Source organism: Brienomyrus brachyistius, chromosome 3, assembly GCF_023856365.1.
Source record: "Brienomyrus brachyistius isolate T26 chromosome 3, BBRACH_0.4, whole genome shotgun sequence".
Lineage (NCBI taxonomy): Eukaryota > Metazoa > Chordata > Actinopteri > Osteoglossiformes > Mormyridae > Brienomyrus > Brienomyrus brachyistius.
Genome location: NC_064535.1, coordinates 22,845,796 through 22,872,170, shown reverse-complemented (window position 1 = coordinate 22,872,170; position 26,375 = coordinate 22,845,796). Strand labels below are relative to the sequence as shown.

General features: G+C 44.4%; 2 protein-coding genes across 11 annotated transcripts in view; one reads left to right on the top strand and one right to left on the bottom strand.

The window, feature by feature from the left end:
- The first annotated feature begins 1,131 nt into the window (after window positions 1-1,131).
- Window positions 1,132-26,375, top strand: part of mov10l1 (Mov10 like RISC complex RNA helicase 1) — a 30,577-nt gene continuing 5,333 nt past the window's right edge. The window contains exons 1-12 of one of the 10 annotated variants that reach the window (XM_049008422.1): window positions 1,132-1,286; window positions 20,990-21,101; window positions 21,370-21,557; window positions 21,757-21,916; window positions 22,032-22,144; window positions 22,985-23,172; window positions 23,258-23,392; window positions 23,572-23,919; window positions 24,038-24,232; window positions 25,413-25,527; window positions 25,712-25,889; window positions 26,001-26,071. In XM_049008422.1, the coding sequence (XP_048864379.1) occupies window positions 21,002-21,101; window positions 21,370-21,557; window positions 21,757-21,916; window positions 22,032-22,144; window positions 22,985-23,172; window positions 23,258-23,392; window positions 23,572-23,919; window positions 24,038-24,232; window positions 25,413-25,527; window positions 25,712-25,889; window positions 26,001-26,071 (1,791 nt within the window). In that variant the 5' untranslated portion in view covers window positions 1,132-1,286; window positions 20,990-21,001. The other 9 variants (XM_049008416.1, XM_049008426.1, XM_049008423.1 and 6 more) reach the window with 9 other exon arrangements.
- LOC125738905 (NUAK family SNF1-like kinase 1) lies at window positions 6,133-16,709 on the bottom strand. Its single transcript, XM_049008428.1, has 7 exons — window positions 15,700-16,709; window positions 11,164-11,284; window positions 9,501-9,652; window positions 8,784-8,849; window positions 8,540-8,659; window positions 8,315-8,447; window positions 6,133-8,211 (listed from the first exon to the last, which is right to left on the bottom strand). The coding sequence occupies exons 1-7, from the start codon at window positions 15,967-15,969 to the stop codon at window positions 7,283-7,285; spliced, it is 1,791 nt and encodes a 596-aa protein (XP_048864385.1). The 5' UTR covers window positions 15,970-16,709; the 3' UTR covers window positions 6,133-7,282.

The window sequence follows — 26,375 nt, the reverse complement described above, 5'->3', positions numbered from 1 at the left end:
CGGCACGGTTCTCAGCAGACCCGGGTTTATAAATGTATAATTGTTAGTGCAGAGCACTGTTGCGTCACCAAAAAATAAAATGAAAACATTCCATCAGTTTGGTTTGGTAGGAGATTTATAGCCGTACATTAGAAGTACATTTTCTCTGAGTAACATCAATTGTTAGATGCCCACTTTAAAGGCGACCTGAAGACTTTACTAATGAGGAGAAACAATGCATAACAACAGGGGAGCATCATAAAAATACTGCAACAATGAAGTAATTGTTGAAGGAGCTGTGTGGATTCTAGAAGGTTCTAGAAAGTTAACCAGACACACTCCCTTGGGTCTTCGGGAATTAAGAGGAACCATCTAAATTGTCGATGTAGTACATGCTGGACACCATTTGCCCCCACATTACTGGATCAGAATACAGGCCTCGTCTTGTCTGTCATGAGCAGTGTCAAATGCAGTGCCTGCAGTGATCCTGTTACATGCAGGGCACTGAGGGCAGCTGACTTTACCCCTCTGTTTAAAACCTCTGCTAACTCTGATACCTTTATATTGCAGATTACATACTTACAGAGCTTTTTATTTTATATAGTATTCTTAATCACTGTATACTTCCATTATTTCTGTTCAGACCTATCCATGCACACCTCCCAGAGAGACAGCTTAGGTATATTCTTACTTTCTCCTCATTGGCTGTTAGATATCTTACACGAACCTAAATGTTGATTCATTACCCATAAATCATTTGAGATGTTCTGCTGACCAGCTATCTTTGTTAGGTCTTAAAACTGTCACTCAGACAGGACTTACCTGCAGGAGCTCTTAAAACTGCTTGTACAGGCAAGACTTACCTGCAGGGCAGACATTTTCCAGGCATGCTAGAGCCCCAAATAAGACTTCGTGCCTCCCATATGCCTCCTCTTAAACATGTAAACACCATCTGTTCCCACTTGTGCAGCAACAGTCAACAAGAAATTTGCATGAAAGACATCAGTACTATGAAGATTTGAGGGTTTGACCGTGGCATCTAGTCTCTCCTTTCTTCTTGGTTTTAATGACACGAAAGACCCCTTTCCCTTGTTTTGTTTCCAGCCAGAGACTGTAAACATGTGCATTACTTATTATTTCTTTGTATTTAGCCAGGAGATACTAAACAGCAGCCTTGAGTGATGAATAATAAAGAGCTGGAAGGGAACCTTGGGGTACAAATGGAAACAGAAAATCCAGGAATGTCAACATTGGGTCTGGATGGAGTGAATGGACTGCAGTGATGAAACATCGACTCGACTGAACTAGTAAGTGGATTAGTCTCAAAATACAGCTTTGGCATTGTAGACACAGCATTGGTGGTAGATGATTGAAAACAATGTGTTTACGGTTACAGTGTACTTCATATTATGACATATATACATGCCTAAAGAGTCGTTTCAATAAAAACACAATATAAATGTTTACAGAAATGTCCTGTATAATAAAAGCTCGTTTAGCCATCATGCACTCTGACAATGTTTAATTCACGCACATTCTTGCTGATGACTTTGAGTAAACTCACCGTTACTTTCCACACGATATCACACAGTCTAGCACAATGGTCACCAACTGGCAGCCTCCAGTCCACATCCGGACTGAAGCAGCTGAATCTGCAATCAATCCTCCTGGCATTTTTTTCCCGATGCAGCAGACCCTTTGTGTATGTCGCTAATGAAATTTAGCAAACAAGCAATTTCACCTGTGGAATCTCTGTTAGGATTCCTACTGATTCAGGCCATAGACCTAAAATGTAACAGGCAGGAAAATGTCTCTTTGGGACTGTAATGCTCAATCGGAGGCCCTTAATTCTTGAACAGTTGTAATGAGACCTAAACTAAACTGCTTCTGGGGTGGAGGCAGTTCCTTTATGCATATCTGTATCCGTTGACCAAAGTTAGTGTTGATGGGGGTTGGGGAGGGGGGACAGATCAGACTCCAAAGCATGCATATCGGCCTGGGGTAGAACAGTGCTGCATTTTCTGTGGAGTCCAGTGACCACTGGTCATGCTATCTGTCCGACATGGTGAATGCGATTGTGTGCGCTAAGATGACAGATGCAGTCATTAACACATTATTTATTTATATAACTGCTGTTATACGAGCCAGTCTAATTCCATTTCACTTACCTCACTTATGTACAAGCCCTTCTGTACTAATTTCACACATATTCACACCAGTTCTCTTGACTTCATACAACTTCAGCTGTATGTGGAGCTCTTGACATAAATATAAAAATTATATACTTGTACTGGCTTGTACAATGAAACACATGCTACTGATGAACCATTTGTGTACAGCTCTACAGATGTAGAATTTAACACAGTAGATTGTAGAGAAACTAAACTGTTTATTCCTAAGGCTGCATGAAAACAGTAATTTGAGGGTGAACTAAAAGCTTTGATTTTGTGGCACAGTGCTGGAATCCTGAGCTGACCCTTAGTTGATAACATTTCTCCAACTGGGAAACCAACATTTCCATCACGTTAGTTTCTTAATCACAGTATCTGCGGTGAGCCATAATTAACTTAAAACATAAGTATGGCATCCGGATTGAAAGTGCTTAAGAGTGTATAGTTTGAAGGCGAGCCAGCATGCATCAGAGTCTTAGTAATATCTTAGTAGTATCTTAGTAATCATAGATGCATTTCAGAACTGTTTGCTAAAACGCCATGTTTGTCTCTTCATCTTTATTCAACACCCCCTAACGTCTGACAAAGACATATTTGAACTTCACATGTCACCTAAAGGCTGCTTGTCTGATGGTGATTCTGTTGGAAATCGATTATTTCCATTTCCCAAATATAGCATGATGCAGATGCAAAAAGCATGAATCACAAGGTGCTGAGAGAGACTTTCTATCTTGGGCGATTACCTCAGGTGTGAACAGCTTGCTGCTTGTGACTTTACTTGGGCCTCCAGGCCGTTGATGATGTTGATCCAGCACCAGGTGTGTGAGAAGGGCTGCCCTGGTGACGGTGCTTCATACCACATCTGGATCTGGCCTAGAGATGTGTCTGGTTTTCTCTGCAGGATCCATGCACACCTCCCAGAGCGATCCATCAATAGGGCAGAGAGACACATCTCTGTCCATTTTTGACACTGCACACACTGCAGGTCAGAGGGCTTGTGGAACATGACCGAAACGGTCAGAAGCTTTTACTTCTTCAGGACATTTTTACATGCTTTTCTTCAGATACTTCTTACCAGATTCTTCACTGTAAGCATTCAGGGAAGAGTGTGCACCAAATTTTCTTTTACCCCTTATGAGTATAAATTGTATAGCTTTTTTAAGTGTTTGTGCACTACATAAAAATATGCAGAACACATTTTTATTCTTAGAAAGATGGTCTTACAATGTTTCTGCTTAAAGAGGAGGATGGAAATTGAAGGCCAGTGTAAAGGAAGGCCTGCTAAATGCTGTGGCTTTGAGACAATCCCAAAGCCAGATGCCACGTATTGCTGGGCTGTGGCTAAAGTTCTTCCCAGAGGCCTCTTGCCCGTAGCTGAGAAGGTCGGTTCAAATCTTAACGAACTGTGTGTGCATGGGCCTTCCTGTCCAAATGCAAAACCTCTAGGCCAGTTCCTTCAACCCCATGTTGTTTTAAGAGTAATGGCCACTAATGACTTCCTTGCATTTCCCCTGCAATTACTACATAGCAATTACGGTTGCTGCACATCCCTGTGATCATTTTCCTTGCCGAAATCTTGACTTTAGTGCTGTGCTCGGGAAATTGTAATGGATCAAGTGGCTTTTGTAGCAGGATTAGAACACAAAGTAGCACTTGGAATTTTGAGCATGGGACAAGTCGCATTAAAGATCCATCTGTAGTCAAGAATTCCTATGAGTGCAGTAGAGGTGTTTCAAAGAACATGAAGGAAGTTCTTATCAGCACAGTAACACTGAAAGCAAACCAAATGACTGCGACTTACCTGGAATTGTTAGCATGTAACGGAGTGTGAGCTTCGTGGTGAAAGAAGGCGTACTAGTTCTCAAAGGGTGCTTTTAGAATCCATGAAAAGTGCAAAGGAAGTGTGCTAGTACATCGCATCCTAGGTTAGTTGTCACTGCCTGCAGTAGTATGCTTTGCGTATCAATACCTGTGGATGGACGTCCATTTGCAAGTTAGGTGTCTATACCTGTGACTGCACATCCCTCCCTGAGGTGGCAGTGTCTTTTCTCGATTGGCTGTCTCTGGCCCATTTCCCAAGCTCTACTGGTACTGAGTGCAGGCCAGACTTTTCCCACAACGTCATAGCTCAGATGACCTGGCCTAAAATTCCAGTGCTACGGGCTAAAAGCAGCCTGACTAAATAGGAATGGTTGGTGGGTGGGGAAGGGGTGCAGCACAATCCCTCACAGGTTAGCAAAGGAGAACTGGGTGACCCAAAAACCACCAAGCATCGACCTCAGCAGTGACGTCAAAGGAGACCTCATTGTGGAAAAGCCATCAGCTACTGTTCAGAGTGGAGTATGCAATCTCCTATTACAGCTACTCTCAACAGACAACACTGAGCAGACTCTTTAAAAAAAAAAAACTTAAATCCAGTCCGTAACTCATTATGTCATTCATATCTATATGTATATAGATATGAACTTTAAAAAATAAAGTTTATATATATATATATAAACTTTATTTTTTAAAGTTCATTCACTGCTTCATGGCTTCATGGATCAAGATATTGCTTATGCCATTTTTTGCTTGAGTCAGTTTTTATCTTAAAAGACTCCCACAGAAAACTCTTACCAACCTTATTAAAAGTTAAATTCTATAATGCTAACCAGGGCCTATAAATGTCCCATTAACTCCAGCTCAACATTTTTATCTATAATATACAGTTTTATAGAAGTATGAGATGGGGATTATTGAATTATTTGCATTTATCAGGACAAATAACAAAAGAGATGATCTGGAATGTTCAGTTTATTTGAAAAGACAGCTAAGAGGGAGCAATAAGCTGGAAATGGGATCTTGCCCGCGATAATGTTTTCAGTGACAGTGCCAATTCACAGGACAAACACGGATGCCAGTTATCCGGCTGCGCCCACAGGCCGCCTCAAAGGATCATGGGAATTGTATGCTGTACCTACTCCTGTCACCATGTTTTTAACCCTAATACATACGAATGAAACGAAAAGGTAGCAGTTATCACATTCATAAACAAACAAGATCATGTTGATATCAAAGGCACTGAACACCAGCTAAGTTATCCATACCAGAATGACGACCACGATAGTGTCAGTGATTACCATACAGAACAAAATGCTTAAATAACATACTATTTTTAAATTTAATATAAAGCCATTTTTTTCCAGGAAACTTTCTTTAAAATGGACATGCAAGATAACTGAAATTTAATTCCAGTTTAGCAGAAAGTTTAAATTGGCTTACATAAAAAAGAACAATCTTGATTTAAACAGTTTAACTTATAATAATCTTGGTAAACCTGCAATAGTATTAACAACATCTGTAAACCCAAATGAGGCCAATGAGAAAGTATAAAGGAAAATATACATATTTTAAGACCACCAACTTGCTGTGCTTGGGATACCCTACTGCATTCTGCTATAGACCCGTAAAGAACGGCTGTACAGAGGGTTAAAAAGCATTTTGGTGCTCTGGCAGCAAAACAGGGATGTATGGTAAACATCTGTACCTGCTTCAGACACCCAAATCAGCTTTCAAACAACTATTTTTCTCCACTGAGGTTCAACAGCACCACTGCTGGTAGTCAGGATAAAAAAAAGAAACTTACCATTACACAACGCAATATAATTTCTGTATTCTGATCGACAGTTTTGTAACAATAAAAAAATACTAACATAGTATGAACAGCATAATCCAATCACTGTAAATCCAGTTGATGACAAATGGTTGCAAAACACATTACGACATAATCTGCCATTCCCATTCATATCCAGTAACTGGTTACACACGCTGACACTACTACATACTAAACAGGATGGTGACATTTCCTTCGCAAGCAGAATGTGTATATAAATGGCATTACTTAATGCTGTGATCAAGAAATATCAATAGATTGGCTTTCAGTGCATAGTGATGTTGTATCACAAGACCCCCACCCACCAGCAAAAAAATTTAAACATGGGGGGGGGGGGGGGGGGGGGGTGGATTCCCTGTTGGGTAAACCTGATGTCTTCATATGGCTTCCATTGCTTGCATCTGCTCTTTACAAGGGTTTATGATTAAACCCTACTGTTGCCTTTAACAGCCCATCTCTGCCCCAGGGAGGGAAAAGCAAGTATCAGAGTACTGAGGCCAGACGTTTTACTATCATTGCTTTCAATTCTCATTTCATCCAGGGAAACGTTAGAGTGCATTTTACAGAAGCTTTCTGTCCAGACAATTACTGCATGGTGACAAAATACAATCGTAATCAAGAGGCAAGAGCAACTCAATATTCTCTCTCTGTTACTTTAGGTTCTCATTTTACTGTTTTCCACTGAACACATTCCCAACCTTCCATCCCTTAACTCAACATTTTTGTTACTTCCTGCTTAACTGACTCTCCGAACCAGGTGGGTGGCCACTGCCTCAAAGAGAAAATGGCATCCCTTGGTTCTCCCTCAAAGCCATTCTGTCTCTTAAGATATCTCCCCCAATCATCTCCCACATTTCCTACATGCACTTCCTATTCACATTAAATCAAATGGAGACATGTACAAAACATTCATTTACATAAGGCACTTCCTACAGCGGAAATATCTAACACTCTATATGCATAATCCTTTCATAAAGAGGGAATATAAGCCTTTATTGGTATATACATGCACTCGTGTTTTCCACATGAAGGTTACATCCATGATGCACATTTAGATAGCAGAGTATATAATTTATACGCATGTCAGTTCCATAACAGCAGACATGCCAACTCTTATTTGCAATGATGCATTTTCTACCAGAAACTGTGATCCACATTACCAGTCTTTTGAAGTTTGATCTTTGGGGTTTTTTGTTTCACTGAGGTCCAGGCACCTAAACACCAAGTAATGTGGTGCTTCTTCTATGAACTGAGCCCTTCCCCACTTGGTGGACCTTCTCTACTTCTGTCACTGGTGTCTGTAAGAGCAGTTCCTACTAGGTTTTCTGGTAAGAGTGTAAACATCTGGATGTGGAAAGCACTTGTACAGATGAGACATGATTTCTACAATGAATGTGCACACGTGGCAGGGGCTGTTAACACCCTCATCGTGGTTGGATGGCAAACTCACAAAAACCCTCCCAGCCAATCCACCACTGGATCACAAGTATATCCGACGAGTGATATCCTTGGCTTGCTGGTACACTCGGTTTAGGTTGCCCATGTCGCTCAGTATTGAGAAACCATCGTTGTCTCTGGCGGAAACTCGTGTTGCATGGCATAGCTTTGCTGTGGGGAAGTCCGGCTTGACCCTGAGGCTCCCAAAACGGCCTGGCTGGAGTATACTCTCTGCTGAGAGAGATGCCCTGACGTGGGGCCGGGAGACACCCTCATTACCTGCTATGCCAGAGGGCCGCTTCTGACTATGGAAAAGAACGGGGTCCCTAGTGCACACCATGGTTGGTATGGTATACTCAGTTGGGTACTTCCCACTCCGTTTCAGAATTCCTTTCTTACCCACTGCTCTCCTGGGGTGTGTGCCAGTGGGAGAAATTGGCACAGCTGCCCCCATCAGCTCAGAGGACTCACTGCGCTCTGGTGAAGAGTAGTAGCCCGATTCCCGCTGATTGTTCTTTTTCAGAATGCCCTTCTTGGGCAGAGGAGGTGGTACTTCAACTAGCAAGCCGCCTGCTATGGCAAGACCCCCTGTTTCATCCTCTTCCTCACTAGAACCAGAGTTTACATCCTGTGTAAAACGTGGAGCCTCTGGCATGGGAACTCCCAGTATTCTTGATTTCAGGATGCCCTTAGGCCTCTTCAGACCCGGTTCACCCTCTCCTCGGATGCAGACCTGTCCCCCGTCGCCTTCCTGACTGGGCTTCCAGTATCGCAGACGGCCCAGGGTCCGGGTCTCAGGAAGGTTTTGCCGCCGGGGCGGCACCGGGGGCGAGCTGGTCGGGTGGGTGGTGACACAATCACAGACGCTGTTCCTGCAGCCCCAGTTAACCCACCAGTGGTGGGCGATGTCCTCCACTGTGGCTCGACGTTCCGGGTTTACCATCAACATCCAGCGGATAAGGCCTCGTGCATCTACAGGAGTTGAGAGGGGCAAGGTAGAGAGAAAGAGTGTGAAAAATAAGCAGAGAGATTGCAACAGGGCAGAAAAATATCTAAATATTCGAAAGTACTGTACCTGAGGGCTGGGCTGGTTCTCGATATTCCCCATTGCTGATCTGACGAACAAGGTTTCTGTGATCTCCTCCATCAAAAGGCATGGTTCCATAAATTAGAGTGTACAGCAGCACTCCCAGTGCCCAGCTATCCACCTGCAAACACAGGATACCTCAGTCCCATACTTATGTGCACAAAAGTCCATTCTGGGCCCACTTACGGGGACAGCATGCCACGGGCCGTGTACCTCTGGGCCGCGGTAGGGCCGTCCATTGATGATCTCAGGCGAGGCGTACAGAGGGCTACCACAGAAGGTCTGTAGGAGTTTGTCTTTGTGGTACAGGTTGGAAAGGCCGAAATCTGCAATCTGGGGGAATGGAGGGGGGGGGGTCAGTTTTGGGAATTGCAAATTTGGTTTGTAAGTTTATCATTGGTTGACAGTCCCTTTTTAATTTATAAGAAGAAATGTATCTATAAGGAGCTCTCCATACCTTGATGTTAAAGTTCTCGTCCAGTAGCACGTTTTCCAGTTTCAGATCCCTATGCACTATCCCATTCTGTGAGTAGCAAAAACACACGTTAGGATAAAGTTTTCGCAAGGTGCACCAATATGGCTGATGGATGTGATGCAGGAAACCACAAAGAAACAAACATATAATGAACGCATTACCATTTCTTAATATACAGGATTTTTTAAAATTATTATTCTAGTTTAATTGTTATGTTCGTGTTTTGTTCTTATGATTTTATATTCTGTGTGTGTGTGTTTATATATTTTTCTTACAAAGCATTTGCACACTCTGGCTTGAAACATGCTATATAAATAAAATTTATTATTATTATTATATGAAGTTGAGAATTTTGACCAGGAAGTTGCCTGAACGTCACGTGTGGCTAACTGATTTGGCGTATCGTACATGGCCATTCTGTACAGTGACATGCCTCACTGTCCACCCTATCCTGGTTTGCCCCAGCTGGGACTAATTTTGAATGGCTGGCCTATAGTAATCGTTTAGCGATGATATCATCCTTCCGGTTTTCAGCTGTGGGCATACTGGGACATAGGAGTGATTTGCTCTGCCGATGGGACGTCGACTGGAGGAAGGAATCAGGTGGATTATAGGATGTGATCTTGTAAGATGGTACAGCCTCTCATGGCTGAAAGCCAGGCCAGCTGCTTCAAGTGTGTCAACTCTTGCCTCCCTCACCTTGTGGCAGTAGTGCACAGCAGAGACGATCTGCCGGAAGAAATGCCTGGTTTCCCTTTCAGTGAGCCGGTGCCGCTCATTCAGGTAGTCGTACAGCTCGCCCTTGCTGGCGTACTCCATCACAATCACGATCTTGTCCCGGTTCTCAAACACTAGAGGATGACACAGAAAAAAAGGCCCGTGAAATGGGAGCAGCCTTCTGGTGACAGTTTTCTGTCAGTCTCGGATCCGGGTCAGAGGCCTACACTGAAGCCGTCGGTCTTCTTCACGTGCAAACACACTTAGCGGGATGCCGAGAGGGACCGTTTAATGCAAGTCCGCCTCGCTGCATGGTATTCCAAGGCAGGCCGAGTGCACACAAGGTCCCTCACCGCCTTCTACGGCTTTGCAATTCAGCCAGATATCACACTCCCCCACAACAGACGCTGTTAAGGGAGGGTGGGGGTGGTCAACAGATGGAAGCTTCTGCTGGCTAGGTACATAAGGGCTCCCAAAGATGGTACCATCTACTGACTGCCATATGGACCACCATATTCACGATCTCAAAACCAAGCCCTGGGACAACAGGTACCAGGTTAAGGACCTGGTATAATCCTGCCCTTCCTCCACAAACTGGCACCGCTTATGATTTACTTTCCTGCAAAGCTGCTCATCCTGTAACCGATGCATGCGTCTCCCTGCCAGGTTCTCGTAACCTGGCTACCGGGGTTGGGGCTTGTCTGTTGCCGTGGCGACATGTAACCTGACACCAAGGCCGTTTCAGGATGTGTCCTGCACCTGGCTCTGATACTGCGACCGTGGGATCTGTGTTTGCTGATCTGTTTTTAGCCTGATGGATCTGCTGATTGTCTGTGACCCACCTGTCAGCAAGGTCTGTGACCCAGTTCACAGAAGCTGAATTATCACTGGCCACCGGCCTGCATTAAGCGCTATCCCATCCGCTTCAAAGACACCCCTCAAATCGCGTTAGATCACAAGGGCCTGTCAGCCTGCCCATAGCCACTGGCCAAGCTGTAGGGTTCAGCCACTAGCAGGCTGGAAACGCCACCTATGATTGGAGGGCAAACGAAGGCTTGGCAGGCCTCGAGTTTGGCACTGAAGTGACAGATATGACTCCTCGTCCTCATTTTCACTTGGCTGTAGAATAACGCTTCATTCAGGAGCTGCAGTCCTGTTTCCTTACTTTCTCATGTCTCTGCCTAGGAATTGTCAAGCTTAACCTTAGAAGTAGGCTAACAGACTACGAATGACTTTGTGCTGGGTATGAGTGACGGGCTGTTCCAGACCAAGTCCAGGGAAGAAGAAAAGTATAGTTGATACATGGTTCAGCCATTTCGCTTCTCCCATTAACTCTGGAAATGGGTGATACCAGAAATATGGGTTTCACACATATTCAACACACACAGCGGTAAATAAGGAGCCACCCCTTAAGCCTGCTTGGAAGATGCCTGCAGAAATGTTTTCTCGGGACAGTGACTCGAGTTTGACACAAGGTGGGGGGGGGGGGGGGGGGGGTGGCGTGGGAGGGGCACAGGGTGTGCCCTAACTGGGTCAAGAGCAGCATTTCACAAACTAACGAGCGTCTGGCTGGCAGATCATTGCCCCTGTGATGTAGACACACAGAGAAAGAGCCGCAGTGGCGTTTCTGCACAAGGCAGCTAACCTTCATAGATGGTGATGATGTGAGGGTGCCGGAGGGACGACATGATCTCGATCTCCCTGCGGATGTGCACCATGTCCTGCTCGTCCTTGATTTTCTCCTTGCGGATGGACTTGATGGCCACCTGACCAGAAAGAAATGATTTATCATAAGCAGTCAGGATGACAGACTGTGAAGTAGTAACACCAGAAGCCGGATATAAATTAAGGCAATGTGAATACACCAGATAGTCTTTCAAATTGCCCATAACAATACCTTCATAAGAAGGATACTACCATTACATCATAAGGTTAAGAATGCAGGACAGACATTCTTGAATATCTCAGCCTCATTTGGAATCTCACTGCTCTCCTCCCACTGAGTGGGGGGATTAGGCCTATGACCCCTGTAACTAAAAAAAAGACAAAAAATACCAACAGAATATTAAAGCACCAATAAGTCATACAGAGCCAACTGGATTTCATTAATTGAGTCGTCTGTGGCCTCAGTACCAATGATAAATCACCATGGAGACACAAAAGGCCTATTTCATTCCTTTGCCTGTGACTCCTGCCAGCTCACGCAATAACAGTCCAGCCGAAAAGAATCTGTATCTCTGCACGTTACTTAGAAGTAGAAGTGGCAAAGTACGCAAAGCACACTTTTCACAGCAGTACAGGGGAATCCTATTTGTACAAACATGCAGAGGTGGACAGAGCAATCATCGGGATGGAAACTTGCATTTTGGTTAACTCTGGTATATTTATGGTAGTGTTATTAATATGCATTGTCAAATAAAACAATAAGGCAACAGACACCTTGGTAGCAGAACGCAGCATTATGAAAGTGTTCAATCATCGATGCAAGAACAACAAGAGTCAGGCCTGGACAGCAAGTTTGAGAAGAAGATATTATTTCATTCTGTGGTCTGTCTGTGCTCCCCCAACCTTGCCTCAACCTTTCACGTTACATGAAGTGCTATGGACCCCTGTGGCTTAAATCTCCAATATCAGTGAGCTTCCACGCATCTTCCCGTTTATGGGGAAACATGCTACATTTCAGGGTCTGTTTGTAGGCAGCAATATGGGGCAGCTTCACCACTGAAGTGACCAGCCAGCACGGTGGAAGACTTCCCCATTTAACAAAGGACAATAAGAACCATATGTTGTTCCAAAGCCAGGATAATTACCATGTGCATCCATAAAAAGGAAGCCTCTCTGAATACCTCAAGTCGTTTGCTGATTATGTAGCGTAAGGAACAGAAATGCAAACAGGAAACTGGAGACATATTCCACCGGCACCGTGATGGACATTAAATGCTGTTCTTTGTAGGAGTCGTAAGCTGTCCTATGCCGTTTTCCATTACCTCATTAGGTAGAAAATAGGGCTTTTGCTGCAGCTCAACCTCTGTTTGGCCAAAACTTTTAACTATTCCTCTGGAATGAAGATCTTGCTGCATGCAGATGGGTAGCAGGCACTGGGATGAAGAACTGCAGCGTATACAGGAAAGCAGCACTATGAAAGTCTAGCTAGAGGGATGTGCTCAACCGAAAGACTTTAAGAAATGTATAACATTAACTTCCAGTCTAATTGTGCTTTCACTGCTACGTTATATAAAATAATTGTGCCAAGCCTATCTGTAAAGCAATTGTTACATCTATGTTAAGCCCGGTGGGAAAACCATACTTGGAAGGGTGCTATATAAAAATAGACTGAACTGAATAGTGGAGATTATAGAATACTTTTTAATTAATATTACACTTACCTGACATTTGTATACTGAGCCAAATTGGTTAAGTAGGCCGATAACTCTGCTCATAGAAGTAACAGCTGCTTCTATCCTGGGATTTAGTCTTACAAACCATTAGCCTCAAATCAATCTCCAGGAGACCATCTCAATACTGTAGGGCAAAGAAGGTTTTTACGTCTCACTCCACCATTTTTCCCACTGATTTTTAAAGCAAAAAATCAGGCCAATGACAAACCAGGCTGGATTTATTCGATTTTTCCATTTCAATCAGGAACCCGCAGTAAAAAAGGAAACAGTCACAGGGTTAGCCTAGTTAAAATGAGCAGCTCTAATCTGGGGTGAGCTTCCCGAAGCCTCCTTAATGCTACGTTGTTCGTAAGTTCTGTCTTTTCACATAGAACCTACGTATGGCTTCGACAAACGTACCCCAGAATGTATATTCATCAATACTAATCAGTTTGAAACAGCAGTAAACAATCATGCATGAATATGCACAGACGTCAGTTAAACTGAGTACTATTAACTTAAATAAAATAAGCAGAATTTTCTTAGGTTTACATCAACTGAAAAGCATTGGACTTTTAATTTAAAAATTGTGTGGTTAGCTATTAAAGTGCAACATATGAAGAGCCACACTTCGCTAAATGTTCTTTTATTTCACTTCATTATAGTATTTTATGAAAATCAGGAGAAAATGTATGAACAGAGAAAGATTCTGTAAAATTCTCATTGGTTGTAGGAAAAAGATTAAATAATAAGTAAACACAATGTGAAAATGATATAGCTGGAGCTAGAGTCTGGCTTTCCTAGTTCCCAGGAATAATCAATCCAAAAACCTTCATGCTTCAAAGCTGATGCACTACCCTGTTTTTAATAATGTAATCAAGGCACGATCCCTTTTGACTGTCCTCCAAACAGGCTTTGTCACATGTGGATGTCTGTCCTGCCGAGAAATGCAGTGTTCTGCATAACTTACCATGTGGTGGAAACATGTTTGCATATAACTAAATTAAAATGTTTATCGTACGTAGATGTTTCATCCATACAAACTGAGCCCATGAATGCAGAATGAAAAATTGAGATTAAGCTCCAAATGGTCTTAATTGTTTATTGAGAAGTATGAATTTCGCCGGGCTCCTTAAGTCACACCTGCCAGGAGGTTGTAGGGAAAAGACGTCTGATCATTCAGAAGGTGGCCTGCAGCCATGTCCTTCAGCTTGTGCTCTTACGGATCCATGGACATGAGTCCTTCGTGGGATAAACATAGACTAAGCATGACCTCCCAGAGCATTCTGGGAATGATCACATGATGTGCAGGGTAACACGCTCCCGCACAATCAGCCCACTCTGTCCCCTCAGTGGGCCTCCCTCTGCCCTTCTGGAGATGCTCCTCTCCTCTTCATTTCCCTTTTCTTGATTATTTTTTCTCTCTCAGAATAAAGATCATCAGAGCAGCAGACTCATGGGAGTTTTACTTACAGAAAAATGTTCTGAGGGGAAAACGAAAAACGATTGGTTCAGGGAGATAACCAATCAGATTGGAGAGGAGGTGTCCAAGCAACCAATTCCATATATTGGTCCCGCCTCCTCTAGTTGCTTGGCTGCAACTCCTCTACAATCTGATGAAGTATCTTTCTGAACCAATCATTTTTCGTCCTGCCCTCAGATGATTTTTATGTAAGTGAAAATCCCATGAGCCAGCAGCAAAGGCAGGTGAACAGTATCCCCTTCATCTATCAATCCTACTGGCAAAATGATGTGCCTAGCCATTCCTTTGCATATCACACAGATTAAGGGTTAGAAGTCTTACCAGATGGGCTATCACCCAACACACACCTACCTACAAGCATTCATTTCCTGTTACACATGGCAGTAACCAGCCATCAACATTTCTACCCACTGTCACTGTTATAGTCTTACAGAATTTTATTTTCCAGGAAAAAAAACAGTGTATGTCGGTTGTAACATTCTTTATTTCCCTGCAGGGACTGGTGTCGGAAGCGCTGGCAAGTTTTTGGAACGAAAGAAGCTTTTAAATACTTTTAGAACATGCCGCATTAACACAAACGTTAATGCGTGGTCTGGTTTTAATATTTTTTACAACAGGCTCAGTGGGCTAAACCTCTGTGCCTGGAATCGGAAGGTTGCCAGTTTAAGTCTGGCCTTAGCACACCTGCAGGGTCCTTGAGCAAGGCCCTTAACCCCCAGTTCCCTGGGTGCCGCTATGGGTGGCTGCCCTTCTTGGCCAGTTTGCTCTCACCTACGGAGAGGACGCTGGGGGAGGCATAAAGAGAATTTCCCTACAGGGATCAATAAAAGTCCAAAAAAAAAACAATTGGACCCTGGATGCAGACATCAGCAGTACTCAAGTTATTTGTTTCCTCCTGAACTTTTAAAGACAGGCGATGGCATATGAGGCTTTTTGTTTGTCTGTTTTTGGTCGTTTAAGTTCTGTCAATGGTTCTCTCTCCAGCATCCGTCACAATCAGAGGTGAGGACAAGGCCGAGTGACCGAGCTGCCTGCGCGCTCTGGCATCGGGAAGTCCGGCAGGGATCAGCTACCTACGTTAACATTTCATTACGGGGGCCTCAAATTGCAACCGCAGTGTTCTCTGCTGTGCTGGCAGCCGCACTTGGAAGAACGTGCAGCGTTAATTGCATGATTGGTAATTGCCAAACAAATCGCAGTAAATTACACCAAGGCCAGAAAGTAAGTCATGCGTTTCGCCGAAGTTAGAAGCTTCCATGCGATTTCCGGTCACTGTTAGATTGCTTGCTAAGCGATTTAACGTTTCGATTGTAACACTTACCTCTCTCCCGGTCTGCCTCTCTACGGCCCTTTTCACTTTGCCGTACGTTCCCCTCCCCAGAGTCTCCAACAACTCGTACCGGTGTTTCAGGTTGTGTTTATGGTGGTGCTTCTTAACGCTGGAGCCCCGTCGGATTTCGCTGGCTTTCTGCTTCCCGGGGTAGTCTGCACATAGAGCCGCGTCTTCTCTGCGATGCTTTCCTGCAGAAATCTGTGTTTTCTCGGCTCCCAAACGACACCGACGGTTCAATGACAGGGAGCTACTCTCCATCCTGTGTGCTGCAGCTCCGACACCTTGCTACCACTTTTTTTAAATCAAGTCGATTATTTAATATCCTGATCTGTATAATATGTAATAAATAAGCCAATGGCTATTTATAGATGAAGCTTTAGGGTTAATATTATGATCTGTAAAACAGTGCCTAACTTTAAACATGCCCGGTACATTCACCAAGCTCAATAAAAAAGATAAACTGTAACAGATATTAAACGCAAATTCGTATTAATAAGTGAAAGACCTTTAAAAAAATGAGACGCATGCACGCATTTTGAGACTTAAACCATAAATTTTAAAAATGTCAAATTACAGTAATCTGTGTAACAATCACTTCTACTTAAAAGTTCAAAGTGATGAAGATGTAATATAATGATATACATTAAAACCAATTTCCTCTATTTCTCTTGTCCCGGCATCTGATATAACCTAACACCTACTGCAGTGTTAAAATTATAAATAGCAGACAGTCATCTCCAGTGCGTCCTGGTAATTCGAATACAGCGAAGCCTAATTCTGCCTAATTCTGTCCCGTAAGCGACTGCTCGGTCCACCTTGTGCGTGATCCATGCCCGTGTCGTTATCAGAAACGTACAACATTCGGGATCCGAAAAGCGGAGGTTCCGTGCAGAATCTCAGCCATAATACTCCACTACCGCGCCTTTTGGCTCAATCCTTCGCCTCCTCTGAGCGGAGACGCTCTGAAACCGAGGAAGGGATCTGAGCCCAAGATGGGCGGGGTATCGGAGCTGCTCCCGTACTGTAGCTGTCTCGCTGTATCATGGGGGTGCGGAGGGACTCTCAAATTCTTCGCTACTCCAACCCCCACAAACACGAGCGCTACATACAAGTTATTTCTTTCACGAAGCGATATAGTGATATATATACACGTGTTTGTGCATGTATGTATCTACACATATATGATAATATGAAAAATGAATATCAATTACTGATACCGTTAAGTCCTCAATTTTTAGTAAATGTGTTAACTTGGTCTGTTGGATAATTCTTGAACAGCCTGGGTCTGCTTTGTGATTATTCAGAGAATCGTCTGAAATATCCTGAAAATATGAACATTTGAATTACTTGCAGAAAAATTATGAACCCTACATTTGTTCAGAGTTGCAGTGACCGGCTCATTAGTCTATATAGGCCTAATTTATAAACACGTCGTGTGGTACTTAAAAGTAAGAACTCAAGTGATTGTGATCAGGATAAGTTTTTGTTTTACTTTTATTTGCGACACAGAAAATACAAAATGACTGTAGCGTTAGAGAAGATACTGGTTTGATAAGCGATACCTTTTACAGACGACATTATTGTCCTGCAGGAGGAATGTCTGTTCAAAGCAATTCACCTTTACAATGTCCTTCACTATTGGAATGCGACGAATGCAGTCCGCTACCAATATCCTCTTCCATCAATACTGCTTTGGTTTGCAATATGACCCCAAAGCATTCCATTCTAACCCATCCCCTACCCCCTACGCTCATCCCAAGAGAGACATGACCTTATTTTTTATAACATCTGAAGACAGACAATGTTCAATTAGCGTGGGTGATGCCTGCCTTTCTTCCTTGAAAACAAACAACTTTGAAAGCTCCTGGAACACTTAATGAAATCAGAAATGTTTTTCATCTGAAACGGAATTCGGAAATTACATTCTAGACACAGTACAGTCCTACTTGCGTAACCTTTTAGAAACATATGTACACTGCCCTCTCGTGGATACAATGAGCAACGGGAAAGCAACGAAGCGACATCTGAGATATAATTGGTCACAACAAAAATAAGAAAAAGCGAACAACGGCTGACTAACCGTGTTATTAGATATTCAGTTTTCCTCTGTTAGCATATGAGCACGACATTTTTAAGCTGTGATGGGACTGGAAAATACAAAAAATGCTGAAAATTATTATTCTAGATATCACCTATGGAAAGAGGAGTTATAAATGCAAAAGAACGAACAAGTGTTCTGCTGCCTGTATGAAGTGTTCCTTGTGAGAAACCGCGCTAGAACATAATAATAGTGAATACTCAATTTTTATCCATTGTCCCAGTATGAAATTTTAAAAAATGCTTAAATCTGACCCAAGAAGAATAAGCAGGCATATATAAAGCTGTGGGGCGGCATGGTGGTGCACTGGTTAGCACTGTTGTTAAATTAATTTTCCATTCAGATTTTTTTTTTTGCCCGAGTGGAGAATGAGTACTATAATAATGTTTGGAAATAAAAATCAAGAGTTATGAATCTTTTAAGACTGGCACGTGAAACATTATTTCACAATCTTCTGATGAATATCTAGGGGAACAGTTAAGGAAGGAGACATCTCTACCCATGGCTTATCCTGCTGGGGGATGGGTGGTTGGGCTGTTTCTGGAGAAGGCTGCCATCAGCAAGAACATGAAGGATGTGAACTTGTAGCATTGTGGGATGCGGTCATCGCTCTTTAGTGGAGTCCTACCAAGTCAACTGGTTTTGACAAGAGATGTGCCTGTATATGCTCCTGTAGTTGAACAAGTAGAGCATTGTGTGAACAATGTGGAGGTTGTGGGTTTAAATCCCAGGGGACTCACATAAACTGTAACCTTTCAATCTACTGTAAGAAAAAAATCATTAGATAAATGAGCAAATGGCTCAAGGACTCCTCAAATGCTTTCTGGATAGTAAATGACACAAATTCAGTCTTAAAATAGCATTAGACCGTCTTGTTAATATACTGTTCTTAAGTTATAGCTAATATCTATGATGTTATTTCAGTTTTATTTATCTTCCATTCTTGGGTACACTGCTGTGCTGCTAGACTCCTTACTCACAGGAGACAGGAAGACGGCTAATCACAAAAAAATTACCGTTGCCACATTCAGTGACATCAGAATGTTAGTCAAAATTCCAGATGGATCCAGCAGGCACCTTCAGCAAGTTCTGAGAATTGACTGGTCAACATTACAGCATTACTTGCAACTTCATACGCTAATAGGTGGTAAAGGACATTACTGCAGTGTACTGATGTAGGTAGTGTATGTAGCAGTAGACTGTTCTTGCAACAGTACCTTAAGTATTGAGGAAAAAATAATAATCTAGGCCATATGTAATTATGAATCAGATTATCATTATTTTAACATTGAACAAAACATTGTTCAAAATTCTTCAAATGGCCTTTTATAACTTATCTACAGTCCCACACTAATCTTTTTACAGTATGCTAGATTAAAGCTTGAAATCCCCGTCCTGGGTTCTCCCCCGCTTCGCGCCGGAAGCTTCCAGAATAGGCTCGTGACCCTCGTAACGCTGCGTAAGACTTGCGGGTACGGAAAGTGTTGATGTTCTGCTCCATATAATAATATCAATATTTTAATTACTAGGTAAAATATTTTTATTCTCAAAATGAAACATTTGTACCGAAAAAGCGATTTTTGAGTCACACGTCTTTATGGCCTAGGCTAGCTAACTAGGCCGTGTGAGCTAAACGTTTAGTTTGCTGCTTTAAAATCTTTTAAACGTTTCGGATGTTAAGATTCTCAGTGATTTATGACAAAGGTGTAGCTGCAACGCGGCCCTTCGGAAATAGTTATATTCCAGGGGCGGAATTACTAAAAATTAAATCTAATTAGGCTCCAAAGTTTTCCACATCGGAGTGCCAAAGCAATTAGCAAATCTGCTGTTATTAACCCAATTAATGCACAGCATCTCTGTTAAACATGGCATAATTAACATTTGGACTGAATAAGGTGTTTTACTGCTCCGAGCACCTGTCGTCTGCGCCGTTTACCGGCGTTTAATTACAATCGATAGTAAGATCTAGCATGACTAATTAGGTCATTTCTATCAGAAATATGCCAGATGCATTGCTTTTTTGAAAAGGTAGTTGATTGGATGCCATGATGCCTATTCATAGCGTTTAATGACAAACTGACATCCATCCATGTTCTGTACAGAGTTTTCCTCAATTTTGACAACTTTTAATGGCAGCGACAAGTCATAAGTGACGGTTTTTATTATTGTATCACGCCTGCTCTGTATCGCACATTTCGTAATGCATTTGCTGGAATAGCCGCATTCAGCACGGAGCGTCGATCGCGGGGCTACAGCTCTTCGTTGATCCCTTCTGCCGGGAGGCCTGGTACTCGCATCTGTTTTTATCCGGTGAAGTTCGGCATGCACGCTGCTTGATCGGAACACGGTTCCCCTTTTGATATTATGATTTACTTTCATGTACTTTCCCGTGTTCTGGATATGGGTGCAAAAGCTGTCCTGGTGTTTAAACCGGCAGCGCCACGTGTGCCGCCTTCCGTGACAGGGGTGACCCCATGGGAACGACGCCGCTCCCTGCAGCGTGAACGAACGCGTGGAGGTTTATTTAACGCCAATCTCGCTTAGAATAGAAATGAATACGGCGTTGAAGAGGAATTGAATTCCGCTGAACCAGTCTCGTCACCTTGTGCGGGTCTGATATGTCTTCTAATTGAACATATTATTTGAATTATCCTTGCGTTATTGAGAAAATAAGACAGGCTATATGTGATCATGAATCAGATTATCTTTGTTTTTAACAAGAATTACAAAATATTGTTCTGTTGCCGATGCTTGTCGGGTTTCTAGGTTTTCACGAGGAATTGGGCCGGTTTGGGAAAAAGTCTGAGGTTTTTTTTAAAGCCCTTTCAAAAACAGACCGTGGTTGCAAATTTTTATTTTTAAAACGGGACTATTAAAATGAAATGTCAGTATCAGCACAAGCACCGGCTACGGGTAGAGATATAGGGCAGGCCGAGCGGTTATGGCTAAAGTAGCAGTCCAAGAATTAGGCGTCACACACACATCAAATTCCAAAAGTATTCCATGCAATGAAATGTCAAAAACAATGCCGTTTGGATCCCGAAAGATACTAATAGTATATTACGCGTGGATTCATGGCATATTGTGCAGTGATTGTGCTGGAAGTTTCGCCAGCACGCGGTAACCCTGCTGCTACGCCGTCCGAGCGTTTGTTACGCGCTGCTTTCCTTCCGCCCCCAGAAAGCCGGAGACATGATGATGATGAGCACGGTACAGAGTGTCATCGTTCGGCTCCTGTCACCCCTGTGGAGGGCCACGGAAGAGGACCAGGATGCCGCGTTTTATGGGGCAGGTTTGTTTCGGTGTTGTGGTTGATCAGAATGATCTGAATTAGGGATGGATTGACGCGTGGGTTAAAGCTCAGGGCCTCGGAACGGTATGACTTATTAAATCAGGCAGATTGATCCACTCCTTCTTTCCATCAGTGCTTGGAAACCCTTAAGTGTTTATAATGTCCGGGGATATTTGCTTGGTTTTAAATAAAACAATGAGTAACCACTACGTATTATCACAGGAATTTTTATGGTCTTTAATATGCTTGTGCTCGGCTCCCGTCTCAGCTCCAGAAACTGTCCGTGACGTGCGGGAGGGTGTGGTGACACAGCTATTACAGGACTACGGGCTGATCGACGAAACGGTGTACTTCACTGACGCGCAGGTGCTGGGGGGCTGTCCCCTACACGTGGGCGACCATGTCAGCGCCATCGCCGTCAGGGATGGAGCCCACGGCGGCTGGAGGGCGCTTAGGGTGGGTGAGCGCCCCCTAGTGATCAGGAGGTAGAATCGTATTCCAGGAAAAATTGGGGCGATTAAGTGTGTTGTTTCCAGTAAGTTATATATGTAAGGGGTGCTTGTTTTACATTTGCTGTTAGGGGCTGTAGCTTAGACAGCCTATTAGGTCTGAATGCACATGTGCTATAATCTGTTATTGGCCCCTCCCACTCTAGGTAGAGCGGTTGACCAGTACCTGGGAGGATGAGGGTGGTGCTGGCCTTCAGCCAGAAAATGGCGGGCTCAAGCATCTGATTGGCACTGTCACGTCATGTGACCAGGATGGAGGCTTCATAAACCAGAACACCTTCTTTCCACGACAGGCACTGTGTCAAGGTACATACCGGCAGGGTGTAGGGGTGTGACCGTCGCTCTGTGAGCTAAAGAGATGCTGTCCATCAACAGGGTGGACAAGGTGCTATATGTGTAACTAAGATGTCTGCTTGTTTAGGTTATAAGCCCATGAAGGGGGACTGGGTTCAAGCGCAGTATTTCATCAGCGCCACCCAATGGAGCAGCCAGGCTTGTTCAGTCGGGCCGCTACGGTACCGCCGCATGGACCAGGTCAGCCCCCCCCCCCCCCACTGGCCATATTTGGGAAATTCAATCAGCTGCAAAGAATCATCGAACATTTTTGTATATATTACTATTCATTACTACACCAGGACCCTCGGGGATTGGAATCATGCTGTGAATTAGCACTGCAGTGAGCCTCCTGTCCTGTGCATATGTAGATATTCTACATGCAGCTGTGTAAATTGACTTTATTCATGGTTTGGTATAGGGGTGTGCAATATGAACAATTAAAATGTCGTCTGGCTCTAATGCATCTACCGTTTCCACACACTAATAATCTGGTGGAATGGTAGGTGTTGCCTTAAATTTCTTCCTCTCTCCTTTTCGCTCCCTTATCCCAACATGCAGCACATTCCCTATCTAGCAATATAGCGGCCTGGACAACATGGAGTTGGTCTCTGAAATGAATTTGCCTTCAGTAATATGAAACTTGTTCGGGTTTTCTAAAGCTGGCATTGGTGCAAAGAGTTATTTTTGTTAACATTTGCATAGATATGGTTGCGTTGCCATACAACATATGAACGAGGCATTTTACCCACCTGAAAAGGAAATGAGTGAAGAGTGCAGTTATTTTAAGTTTTATTGCATTATAGGGCTGTGTATTTTTTTTTCCCCAAGTAGTGTAATTTGTTTGTACCGTTCAATAACTTGCAAAATAATCTTAAACCAACGTGAAAAACGTTCATGATGAAGATTGTGTTTTGTGATCCTGTCGGGGGGGGGGGGGGAATTGTGCACCCCTAGTTAATCTTCATGTATTGTAGAGAAGGTTGTTCTGTCCCGTCGAATTGAGGGGTGGATCTGGATCAGCATGCGACCTGTGCTCAGGTGCACGTCACGAGCATGTGCGGAGGCAGTGGCGTGGTGGCGGACAGCGTGTTCTTCAGCGCGGACTCCTTGCTCCTCCCGTCGCAGTACGCCCCCCAGCTCGGTGACCTGGTCAATGTGGTGGTCTTGGAGAGTAGCCAGTCCTTCTACTGTTGGAGAGCGCTGTGCATGGCTCCTGTGCACTACAGGTGACTGGAGTGGGGGGAGTTAGGTTGCCCTAGCAGCATGTTGTAGTTCCACTGCAGTGCCAAAACTGTCTTCCATGGCCTACAGCCCAGACCTGGGGAGGTCTGTCTCTGACATGGACATTCAAGGCCTCCTGGAGAACAAGGGTGGACTTCTGGTTGATGAGGTTCAGTTCGGGTCCCTTCCTCTAGGGGGTGCTCAGGAGCTGCTGGTCTATATAGAGTAAGTGAAGCAGCGAGAAAATGCTTTAACTTGCATATTGCCGAACGCAAGTCAGCTCTAAGCTAATGGCGCTGGCTAAGAGCAAGTTCTCTTGGAATGATACACGTGATTGAAAATGCTCACATGGGCTTGTGTGCCGGTCGAGAAGTACTCTGCCTCTGCCTCTGTTGCCGTTGTAGGAATCGGGGCACGGAAGTGCACACACTCTGCCGCTGTGAGTTAGCAGGCTGGGACCCCCAGGAACAGTTCACCCTGGGGCCCGTCGCGCCCAGTATCTCCAGCTCTGGAAAAGCAACTAAGCAGAGAGCCTCCATGATCCAGGCTGTCTACATGGGCATCCCGTTTGGGTCACGCATGATGGGCCTACACTTCTCGATAATGGGATCTGTGGGAGACTCAATCCCTGAAGCGGATGAGGATGGTGTGGGAGAAGGAGGGGCAAAGGAGGCTTCAATAAGGGAGAAGCAGGAAGACCTAGAGATCAGTCCAGGTGCGAAGGTGTCCATCACGGTGAGCTGCAGGGCCAGGTGAGTGTCTCCATTTGGGCAGCCATCTTGTTTTTTAGTTTTGACCCGTTTTAAGGTTTTCGAAATTGCTTGCTAAGGGTTGTTTCCTGTCGCCCTCTCCGCGTCTAACCTGCCTCAGGAACCTTGGCCGCTGCTCTGAGCTGCTGCTGCTGCACTTCCCCGCCTTCACCATCGGGAGGTGCCTAGACATTACTGTGAGCGGTGGGTTGGAGACCCTCTTGCAGCCCGCTGCCCCCTACTGCCCACCGACTTCTTCGCTTGCCAGGAAGACAGACACGCAGGTGGTCACGGTCCAAGCAGATCCACCTGCCCGGTACTTTAGCGCCCCCTAGCATTGAATTGTGGTATTCTGTAGCTTGTCCTATATTCCATAAGCTTCTGTGTCCAGGCATTGCTCACATATGTAACAGAAGTTCTTTCCCCGTGGATCTGAACATGTAATACTTTAGATCTCTGGCCGCGCTGCCAGCTCACCTGGCTGCAGTTTGTGTCCAGATGCTTCATTCGCGCCTTAAATGAGCGCCGTGCTGATGGAACCTCCACGGGGTAGAATTTTTAATCCGACGTTTAATCTAGTTAATGGTAGGCATGGGTCAATCCACATTTTTTCAGTTCTGATCCGATTCCGATACACAGCTGCTAATATGGAATCCGATACGAGCTCTCTCTACGTTAATATTTGAGTAAATATCTGTATATACAACATAAATATTTATGCTTTATTAATATTTTTAAGCTAGTAAATGCAAACGGGGGAAAAATGTCTGCCAAAAAATCTTTAATTTGGCTACGGTAATCGTGTATAACGTACTGTTCCACCTCGTTTGTGCATCTTGTTTTAAGCATTTATGAGGCATTTGCAGTTCAGCCTGAGTATCTTCCCAAGCGTGTACACAAGTGGTGAATGCTTAAATGACCCCACGGTTTGTCTGCCACTGGCGTTGCGATAGCGGCCCCTTGTGTACCACAAGCTACCGAGAGCGCGCAAAACAGCCCAAGCTAGCGACTCCCAAATCATCCATTGCATTCTTCATATTACTCTCATTGTCTCGCTTTTAGTGAGATTTTCCACTAAACGCTACTCCAACCTCTTAAAACATTTTATTTTTTTTTACCAAGATTGCAGTCGCTGTGCTGCTAATTGTGTTAAAGCGTAAAATCCTTCCAGATCGTCGCCCTCTTATCTGATGTTTTTACACTCCTCGTACTACAAAGGGTATGCGCATGACATCACTGCGCTCACACCCACTGAGTTGCAGCGGTAGCGGTCAGTTTGAATGCTGCAAAGAACGCGTCTAAATTGTGGAAGAGCTGTTGTGTGACTTGTAGAAATTGATTTTAACGATATAGGAGCGATCTTTTTACAGACTGCCGAAAACTAAGTATGAGGCGTCGAGCGGTCACATGGATCCGTCTAATCGTATCGGCACAAATCCAGACCCATCTGAATATGGGATGGGTGCACCTCTGTTAACGGTCACCGCGTCTCGCAGGCTCTCCAGGCGGCGCCTGCCCAACTTCCTGGGGAGCTACCCTGTGCCCAAGGCCCTGCGGGACTGCCTGGAGGCCAAGGGGGATGTGCTGCTGGTGCAGCCCCTCTTGGCGGAGGTGAGCGGGAAGAACACTGGTGAATGAAAGCGCTAGATTAAATTAGACAGTTTGCTTCCATTTCCCAACTTTTATTTATTTTTTTGTTTTACTGAAGCACTTCTAAATTGATTCGTAATGGTATTCAATAGTGACCCCTCCATTGCTGCTTCGTTTGCTCCATTGTGCCTCCTCCTTTCCCCAGCCGCTGTCCCCGGCTTCCTTGCAGCCGAGCTTCTCTACACTCCTATGGTTGGAAGAGCTACAGGCTGAGCACGAGCTGCAGGTGTTCAGCCTCACCGGCGCCCTCCTCAGGCGAGGCACGGCACACCTGCACCTGGAGGTGCCTGGTATCGCAGAGGGCCGCCCCAGCGTCTTCGTCGGTGAGGCCTGCGCCCAGTGACGCAGTCCTGGTTCACTCGGCCGTCCTCCGTACTTGTTTGGCGCTGCCGTGCTCTCATTGGCTGCCTGTCTCCCTGTCTTGTTGCCCACAGGTGACAAAGTTCTCCTGAAAAAACCGCTGAGCGGCGGCATCGTGGTGGAGTATGTGGCCTATGTCATCGAGGTACTGAGATGTATGCTCACACCTGAATGTCTACAGGGGATCCTTGCTGTGTATGTATAGGCAGGGGTGGAGATTTCAGGTCCAGAGAGTACAAATCCAGTCCAGGATTTTGTTTCAACCAACCAGTTGAGTACCCTGTGACTTATGACTCTTTATGCTCAACTGGTTGGTTGAAACAAAATCCTGGACTGGATTTGTACTCTCTGGACCCGAAATCTCCGCCTCTGCATGTAGGCTGTTAACAGTATAACCAACAGTAATGACTGCAAGTAAAACATCGTTTTGTGTTGGTGTGTAACGCAGG